The following is a 10,522-nucleotide window of genomic DNA, read 5'->3' on the forward strand; positions in this document are numbered from 1 at the left end:
TAGAATATTCCATTATTTGACTCTTATAAATTTAAATTAAACTTACATTTATCTTACATTCTCTTTTATCTAATAAAAATGGTAAATGATTTCTACTTTATCAAACTATGCTTATACTCTTGTTCACCCAAGCATTATTTTGAGCTAATAAATATTTGTTGATCACCTACATAGTCAAGCACTGTTCTAAGCCACAGAGATATAACTGTGAGGAAAAGCAAACTAGTCCCTTCCATCATCTAGCTTTTATTCTGCTGGGAAACACCTATCAGTTAAAAAACAATCAAATGGATGAATAAATAAGTAGTTTTTGTTATAAATGCTACATGTAAAAAAATAATTTTTCCTGGTTAGACTTAGATTGTAAAGGAAATAAAACATTGAAAACTAATAGAAAGTAACTAGCTGAAATGTGCATGTGTGTGTGTGTGTGTGTGTGTGTGTGTGTGTGTGTGAAAAACTGGCTTTTCAATGTACAGAGAGATATACAAACCAGCTTCCTCTACTGCCACATGAGGGAAGGCAAATGCATAACTCCAGTCCACTCCAGCCATCCTGACTCACTTCAGAGGAGTGATCCTGAGAAGAAATTGTAAAGTTTAGAGTCTAGGGGCTCAGACTTACTAATGACTGAGGCCTAATGACAGAACTATTGAAGGCACTCTCTCCACACCCCACTTTACCACCACATTACTAAATGCCTATACTTAGCAGTTCCTTCTAAACTGTACATCATGTCCCAATATCAAGAAAAACTATAAGGTATACTCAAGGCAAAAGGTAAGATAAGCATCAGGGCCAGATTCAAAAAAAGGCAGGGATGTTGGAATTACCAGACCAAGATTTTTTTTAAGTATATGATAAATATGGTGAGAACACTGTAGGACAGCATGCAAGAAGGGATGGGCCATATAGCAGAGAAATGGAAATTCTGGAAAAGAATCCAAAAGAAATGCTAGAGACCAAAAAGATCCTGATAGAAATGAAGAATGCCCCTGATGATCTTACTAGTAGAGTAGACATGGCTGAAGAAAGAATCTCTGAGCTTTGAAGAGATCTTAATAGAAGATACCAAAACTTAAAAGACAACAGAGGAGCACCTGGGTGACTCAGTGGGTTAAGCATCCTTGAATTCAAGTCAGGTCATGATCTCAGGTCATGAAAAAGAGCCCCATGTTGGGCTCTGTGCTGGGCATGGAGCTTGCTTAAGATTGTCTCTCTCCCTTCCTCTCTCTGGCCCTCCCCACCTCTCTCTAAAAAAAACAAAAAAGCAAAGAGAATAAAGATGGAAAAAAAAAATCCACAGAATAAATTAGTATTCCACAATATCAAATACCATAATGCATTTATCCTTGTCTTTCATGACAATTTGGGTGAAACTTTCAATATTTTATTGTATTAAAGTATGATATGTGGTTTGAATTTAACTTTTACATAAATCTTGTTGTAAACGTACATTATGTTCTTAGACATGGAATGTAAATCAAAATTGAAAAATACTGACAAATTGCCCACTATGCTCATTCATATTCCTAATAAAATCAGAGAATATATATTTCTATATAGTTTCTCAAGCATTAAATATTATCAATTTATTTTTATTTCTTAATATAATAAGTGAAAGATACCATTTAAAATTTTCGTTTTTCTGATCCAGGTAAATTCTGAACTTATTTTTTTTTTTATTTTCCTTTTGGTCCTTTTTTTTTTTTGGGAATTTTTTTTTTTTTTTTTTCTTTTTAAAGATTTTATTTATTTGACAGACAGAGCTCACGAGTAGGCAGAGAAGCAGGCAGAGGGAGAGGGAGAAGAAGAAGCAGGCTCCCCACTGAGCAGAGAGCCCCATGCAGGGCTCAAGCCCCGGACCCTGGGATCATGACCTGAGCCGAAGGCAGAGGCTTTAACCCACCGAGCCACCCAGGCGCCCCTCTTCTGGGAATTTCTTGTTCGTATTCTACACACATGTCCATGGAGTTATTCAACTTTTCTCTTACTTTCTAATTATGTAATGTGACCCTTAATTATTTGATGTTGTATTTGTTGCTAATATTTTCCCCAGTCTATCCCAAAGTTTGAATTTTGCTTTTGATGCCATTAATTATATGAATCTTTCCATTTTTATTTCAAAACTTATGAATTTTATAAATACTTATTTCTTATGTGCTTTGAGATATTTTCATTTTGTTTTCTCTCAATTTATTTGAGTTGCAAGTTTTAGTAATGTATTTCCTAACACTAAATCCTCCTTGCCTCCTTGCACTCCTAGAATACTGAAGACAGTTATTGATTAAGTCCTGCTTAATCAATGTCCTGCTTAATCAAAGTCCTGCTTAATTAATGTCAGGCACTATTCTAAAAACTGTAGAAATTAACTTGGTGTCATTATCATCTCTGGTTTACTATCCAGGCAACAGGACAGAGAAATGCTTATGCAGTGAGTTAGTGAGAGTCAGCTAGTTTGGTCCCAGGACATATCCTCTTAACTATTCTGCTGTGCTTGTCATTTCTCGCTAATAATCAGTTCTAGAAACCTGCAGGAATTTGTCTAGTTTTTACCAGTCTATACATTGTGAATTGTCCATAAACCATGGCATACATTTTTATGACAATTTAAATAAAATATTGTTTTATCGCTTTTTATAATTCCACAGAAAATATCAGTAATAATTCTGATATCACTTCAAGTATGATTAAATATAATTTATAAAGGATGGGAATTAGACTCATGTAAATTATTAGTGTGCTTCAGATATTTTCACCTAAGGGCAAGTAAAATACGCATTTCAGGGGCGCCTGGGTGGCTTGGTGGGTTAAAGCCTCTCCTTTCGGCTCAGGTCATGATCCCAGGGTCCTGCTTCCTTCTCTCTTTCTGCCTGCCTCTTTGCCTACTTGTGATCTCTGTCTGTCAAATAAATAAATAAAATCTTTAAAAAATATGCATTTAATACTCCTTGTAGTATTTATTGTAATAGAAGATATTAGAAACAACCTAAATGTCTGTTGGTTAGACACTGGCCAAATATATGGTGGTGCATATATACGATGGGATAGTATGTGCCATGAAAAAGAAGAGGCAGCTCTAAATATTCTAGTGTTCATTGAAAAGGCAAAATTATATTCAGTCAGTATGTACCATTTGTTTAAAAATAACTCCTTGCATTTGTATGCATATATGCTGGTATATGAATAGAAGGAATGTCTCTGGAAAAAACAATTTGAAAATGTCCTTGTCTTTATGATAGGTAACTAAATATCCTGTAAACAGGAAATGGCAGGGAGGTATACTTTTCTCTATATATCTTTTGAAGAATTCTATAATATATGAATAGACCAGTTAGTTAAAAATGTAAAAGATTACTAAAAACAAAAATAAGGATTTTAAGACAACTCACCATGTTCTCTTATAACACTTTAACTTCCTTTTAGTAGTATCTATTTTATCATTTCCAGTTTAAAGTGGTTTGCTTACATATTATTTTCAATAAGGAGTATACAATTGAAATCCAAATCCACCATCTTTGTTTTTTGCATTCTCTTTTGTTTAATCCACACCCATAGATCTGCACCTGTTGTTAATATAATTAAACATAAAATCCAACCTTTTGAATCACTTTTTTGCTCAGAATCATCAATGGCTACATTTTTCCAAACAGTATCATCATCTATGTCATTAATAGCATTGATATTATGAAGAATTGTTTAAAAGAATCAATTGCAGAATAACAACAGCAAACAAAACATCTTCAAACTAAAATTTAATTGTGGCGGGCTCTTTAATTATCTTTACTACTCTAGAGATCTTGCTTCCTTGGAGTCCCTATTCAGGTTGATGAACATGTCCTAATTGCCAGTTCTCACAAATATTTGCATTTTAGAGGTATAAAGGGTTGTTCACCACCAATTCTGGATTATAGAGTTCTAGATTTTCTTCCATTTCTACTGACACTGACTCCAGATTTCGATGAGCATGCACGTGAAGGACCTACAGAGTCAGCATTTTTAAGATCTGTGCCATTGTTGGGGTTTTGTTGTTTGATTTCTTTGTTGTGTACTGCTAGTTTACTTGATTTTTAAGAACTAATTTTAATGTCATATATCTATCATTACAATACTAAATATATTTGATGTGCCCAGTGCTCCATCATTACCTCCTTCCCTCACCTTGAACCCCTGGCAAACATTGATCTTTTTATTTTCTTTGTAACTGTGCTTTTTTACAGAATGCAATGTAATTGGAAATACATAGTACATAGCCTTTTCAGACTGGCTTATTTTCCTTAGCAATATGCATTTAAAGTTCTCCCATGTCTTTTTGTGGCTTGATGGCTCATTTCTTTTCATTGCTGAATAATATCTAATTGTGTGGGTATACCACAGTTTATTTATCCATTGACCTGTTGAAGGACATCTTGGTTCCAGTTTGGGGCAATTATGAATAAAACTTCCATAAACATTAATGTGGAGATTTTTACATGGGCATAAGTTTTCATTTCATTTGGGAAATTTGTTAGAGTACAGTTGCAGGATTGTATAGTAAGACTATGTACCTGAGTAGGTGAGGACCTCTATCCCTCCCTTACATTTTTTTTTTGTATGTGCTCCTTAATTATAATCTGTATTATGAGGGTATCACTCTCAATGCTTATATCTCACTTTATCCTTTATCATCACTAAATCCTTTCCTTATTTTTCTTTCTTTTTGTTCATTTATTAAGGAATGAAACTTTGCAGTAAACTTTCTAATTTTACAAAAATTTCACAATTATGTAAAATTATATTTATTCTCATATTTTAAAAATCCAATAATGATGACAAGGATTTGAAATTACAAATGAAAACATCATGCATATATGTTATAATATTGTTTTATGTAAACTATTTTCTTGAAAACATGAATATGTAAAGTCAATATCACAGTATAGTTAAAATCATTCGTATAATTCATAGAAACACTTAAAGCAATGAAACGTCTCATATATATAAATTTTATCTTCTTTAAATTTTAATATAGAAACAATATTTCTGATGTGTTTCAAATTTAAAAAAGCTAAAGCATACGGCTAGTTGGGGGAAAAGCTACTTCATGTCATAATTTCCTATAACATAATATTTTTTATTTATTTCCCAAAGTAAACTGCATGATCACGTTTAAAATTTGGGCTTCTTGGGGCACCTGAGTGGTTCAGTGGGTTAAAGCTTCTGCCTTCGGCTCAGGTCATGATCTCAGGGTCTTGGGATCAAGCCCCTCATCGGGCTCTCTGCTCAGCAGAGAGCCTGCTTCCTCCTCTCTCTCTCTCTCTCTGCCTGCCTCTCTGCCTACTTGTGATCTCTGTCTATCAAATAAATAAATAAAATCTTTAAAAAACTAAAAAAATAAAATTTGGACTTCTGCAAAACATTAACATAATTTTGATGAAAAAAAATCTTAGATAAATGGAATTTCTCCTTTCTAATTTTTTCTGAGTGAAAATTATGTGGGTGAGATTAATTTTAATGGGAAAAAAAATTTAGTGGTATTCTTAATCTGACCATGTTGGGTTTTTAGTGAGGGGAGGTGGGGTTAAGTGAAGATTCTAAACTATGTTTCATAATGCATCCATTTTTACATTATATGAATAAGGTTTTTTGTTTGTTTATTTTTCTAGGAAAGATGGATCAAAAGAACCAATAGTGGAGATGAGGACAGAGGATGAAAGAATTACTAATCATGAGGATGGGAGCCCAGTAAATGAGCCAAATGAAACCACACCACTAACAGAACCTGAGTAAGTAGCTTCAGATGCTTAATTATTTTTGGATAAATATTTATAAAATAATAACATCTTATCATTACTTGTAGCATATATTTATAAATAACATTATTTATAGAAAAGTGTTTCTTTTTCAGAGAAAATAGATGAGAATATCAAAAACCATTTTCTAGGGAAACATTCCACATGAAAATTTTGTATCAATGCCAGAGAAAATCTATTGTTCAAACATACATTTATAATTTTATGTAAAAAATGTCAAAAAGATGGCACATGTTAGAATTGGATTTTCTTACATTTATTTTACTCTTAAGAAAGTGATACTTTCAGGGCATCTGGGGTGCACAGTCAGTCAATTAAGGTTAAGCCTCTGAGTCTTGAATTCAGTTTAGCTCAGGACCTCAGGGTTATGAGATTGAGCCCTGTCTCAGACTCTGTACTCAATGGGGAGTCTGCTTGAGATTCTCTCTCTCTCCCCTTCCCTTTGCCCTTTCCCTCTCCCCCCACTCACACGTGCTCTCTCTCTCTCTCTCTCTCTCTCTAAAATAAATAAATAAGGGGAACCTGGATGGCTCAGTGGTTAAGCGTCTGCCTTTGGTCCAGGTCATGATCCCAGGGTCCTGGGATTGAGTCTGGCTTTCAGGTCCTTGCTCAGTGGGGAATCTGCTTCTCCCTCTGCCCTGGCCCTGCTTGTACTCTCTCACTCTGTGCACTCTCTCTTTCTCTCAAAAAGAAACAAAAACAAAAACAAAAACAAAAACTTTAAAAAAATAAATCTTTTTAAAAAAAGAAAGTGATACTTTCAAAATAGGATTTTTAAAAAAATATTTTATTTATTTATTAGACAGAGATTGAGAGTACAAGCAGGCGGAGCCACAGAGGGAGAGGTAGCAGCAGGCTCCCTGCTGAGCAGGGAACCCAATGTGGAATTTGATCCCAGGACCTTGGGATCATGACCTGAGCTGAAAACAAGATGGTTAACTGACTGAGCCACCCAAGTGCCCTCAAAATGTGATTTTTATTGAAATAAAAAAGGTTAGGAAATTGGTCATTACTCTGAATAGGAATATCACAATTTAAAATAAAAATTGATAATGTGAATATGTACACAATCTATTTTGAAAGGAAAGAATATTCATTTGGAAGAAGAAATACTGTTAAATTGTCTTTCATTTTAATGTCCACATAGGAAATGATGTCTGCTCTCCATTCAAGATTATATTATTTACCTCTTTCTATACCCATCAGAGCTCCATCATAGCCATAGCAGATATTTCAACTAAATTTGCAAAGATGATGAACATGTGCAAAGATCATATTCAGGCAACATGAAAGTTAAAATGATTAAAGCCAAAGGCATTATTAAGGAGTGAAAATGGTATCCTATGGAATATATTGAATACAAACAAAACCATGACTATAACATTTTTCTTTAAATACTGTTCACTAAAATTACTTCTAAATTTTATTGTTATTTGTTTCTTTAAGAATCCTTTTTTCTTTACCAGCATACACTCACTTGCAGAGAAATTTGATTAGGCTTCTCATCCTAAATGGAAGGTTAAGTGTTGTCACAAGTGAAAAAAACTTGTTTCAGAAATGCCTGCTATGTGCTCTCAAGGGGCCGAAATAATTACTATTTAGAGAAATACAAAGTACTACTCTGTGGCTAAATTTTCCATATAAATCCTCAGGTCATGCCATTTAGAGATTATTACCTATTAAATGGAAGTTTACTCTGGTAGAGGCAGCTTTTACCTGGTGGGTTCTGTAGTTTTCCCTTCAAAAATTAGAAGTCTTTTCAATGAAGCAAAATTTTACACAATAAAACAAACAAACAAATAAATAAATAAAACTGGGGTACCTGGGTGGCTCAGTGGGTTAAGCCTGTGCCTTTGGCTCAGGTCATGATCTCAGGGTCCTGGGTTCTCTGCTCAGCAGGTGGCATGCTTCCCCCTCTCTCTCTGCCTGCTTCCCTGTCTACTTGTGATTTCTCTCTCTATGTCAAATAAATAAATAAATAAATAAATAAAATCTTTTTAAAAATGTAAATAAAGCAAATTTCTATTGATTAACACCTACAATGAGATGTTGGTGTGTATGTAAACTAGCCAAGAACTAGGGAGGTGTGTGTGTGTGTGTGTGTGTGTGTGTGTGTGTGTGCGTGTGTGTGTGTATATATATTTATATATGAAAACTAGCCAAGAGCTAGGTATATATAAACTACCTATAGGCATATATAAACTTAATATATATAAACAAAAATGCAAACAAAACCAGACCAAACAAAAAACTAGCTAAGAAAATGCCTTTACATGTGACAGGGCAATATTGTGCAAAAAATAAAACAAAACAAAAAAGATGATCAATAACTACTCCAACCCTCAATTATAGAAAAAAGTCAACAAAAAATAATAGAATCAACTGTAATTAAAAAAAACAATTGAACATAAATTGAAGTAGTGAAAATTATATATGCAAAAATTCATCATCTAATAAATATTTGAAAACACTGGTTAACTCCAGTGTTATAATTCTTTGAGTAAGAGATATATATATATATATATATATATTTTAAAGATTTTATTTATTTATTTGACAGAGAGAGCCATCACAAGTAGGCAGAGGGGCAGGCAGAGAGAGAGGAGGAAGCAGGCTCCCTGCAGAGCAGAGAGCCCGATGCAGGCCTTGATCCCAGGACCCTGGGACCATGACCTGAGCCGAAGGCAGAGGCTTTAACCCACTGAGCCACCCAGGCGCCCGAGTAAGAGATATATTAAGCATCATGATAACCTTTTATCCAAGCTCTAAATTTCTCTATATTTCTCTATATTTTGCTGCTTAGAGGTGACACATTGGTTTTACCTTTTTTTATCAAAGTTTACCAAATGGAAGAATGGAAGAACTGTGAAGACATTATTTATAATACACATAAAAGAATATGCCCTATAAGGTACAAAATAGATGCTATTTCATTACCAGGAATGGGTCATAGTAACTTTTACCACAGTAACTTTTACCAAAACTTTTACTTTTGACTGGTTAATTTTCACATAATAGCTTTGATCTTCAGAATTTAATGGCTTGCTCTTCCCATTCAAAAATAGAAAAGAAATTACAAGTAAATTCTGGAGAAACTGGCAGAGTAACGTTCACTACCCCACGAAATGGTGACATTAAAGTACAGAATTAAACTGGAATTTGTTTTTGATGTGGAAAAAATATCTTGTCGAGGGGGGAAATCTTAACCCCAAAGCTGTGTACATAAGGAGTAATCATAAACTATTGAATTCAAAACTGGTAGAAAAAACATATCTTGCATCATTGTCATCATAGTAAGAGTTGTGAAGCTATCATTAAGAAATAAAGCAGTACCTGGGTGGCTCAGTCAGTTAAGCATCTGCCTTCAGCTCAGGTCATGATTCCAGAGTCCTGGGATCCAGCCTTGCATCAGACTCCTCACTCAGTGGGAAGTCTGCTTCCCTCTCTTCCTCTTCCCCTTCCCCTGCTCTTGCTCTCTCAAATAAATAAATAAAATCTGAAAGGAAGAAAGAAAGAAAGCTTATTTTCCTTTTAGATTTTAATTGATAACAACTCTTAAAAAATGTACTCATAATCGATACAGAAATAACAACAAAAAATAATAGTGAAAGAGGTTAATTAAAGAAAACATCTACAGTAAATGTAGAAAAGTGGGAAAGCCCTGAAATGCATACTTTCATTAAGTTCCAAAGAATATAGCTAATTCACCCAGCTTTTGAAGTATGTAACAGAACATGGCAGCAACTCTTAAGGACTTTTATTTGAAAAAACTTAGGTACTAGTAACTCATCTAGTTGACATATAAAGATGCTGTCTTGTTTAGAATCCAAACCATTCTATTTTCTGTATCAATAACTGGTTATCAAATCCAAGCCACCCTATAGTGAATGATTTGATGCATTTAAATCTACAGATACATTGTTTCATTCATCATTCTGCAGTACATCACATTTTTACAAAGGACAATATTATCTGATTATTTAATTATTTTTCTATCATTTTGATATGACTTTAACAAATCTAACTTTTTTTCTAATAATTATAGACACTGCCTTCTGTAAGACAGTAATTTAGTATCAAGGAATACCACTCAAATTGCCTTAAAAAAATGAAGTTCATTATTTTTCTATTTCCTTCCAGAAAATTGCCTTTAAAAGAAGAAAATGGAAAAGAAGTCTTAAATCCAGAAACTATAGAAATTAAGGTTTCTAATGACATCATACAATCAAAAGAAGACGACAGCAAAGCATAACACCAAGATCACAAAGGCTTGAACAATGCTACACAGAGCATTTGGATTGCAGTGACCCTATGACCAAAACTATTCCATTGACCTTAATTTCTTGGGAAACTTCTAGCTTGGAATAGCTTGTACACATATACATATGATCAAATATTCCTGCCCATGGTCCATTACCTTTTGTTGTTGTTGTTATTGTTGTTGTTTATTTTGTTATGAATTTCAATATAGAGACCTGACTGGCACCAACTCTTGGGTATCAATTTGATTCTGTGATTGAAATACTGCAATTTGTTATACAGTTAAAGTGCTTTGTTTCTTTAGGACTATATATTTCATCCAACAACCTCTCCAACAAATTAGGGTTTAAGAATCAACAAAAGAAAACAAAAGCTTTGTGAGCTAATGTATAAGAAAGCCCTGCATGTTTTTCATACTATCTTGGGCAAACAGATTATTAACATGGATTTCAGTTTAAGATGAAAACAGT

The 10,522-nt window shown here is 33.8% G+C and overlaps 1 protein-coding gene across 2 annotated transcripts in view; it reads left to right on the plus strand.

The window, feature by feature from the left end:
- Window positions 1–10,044, plus strand: part of LOC111149636 (neural cell adhesion molecule 2) — a 514,271-nt gene extending 504,227 nt beyond the window's left edge. For both annotated transcript variants that reach the window (XM_022506828.1, XM_022506836.1), the window contains 2 exons: window positions 5,646–5,765; window positions 9,933–10,044. In XM_022506828.1, the coding sequence (XP_022362536.1) occupies window positions 5,646–5,765; window positions 9,933–10,044 (232 nt within the window). The remainder of the gene's footprint in view (window positions 1–5,645; window positions 5,766–9,932) is intronic.
- Window positions 10,045–10,522: the final 478 nt, after the last annotated feature.

The sequence above is a fragment of the Enhydra lutris genome, unplaced genomic scaffold, assembly GCF_002288905.1.
Source record: "Enhydra lutris kenyoni isolate GAN:26980312 unplaced genomic scaffold, ASM228890v2 scaffoldscaffold2, whole genome shotgun sequence".
NCBI lineage: Eukaryota > Metazoa > Chordata > Mammalia > Carnivora > Mustelidae > Enhydra > Enhydra lutris.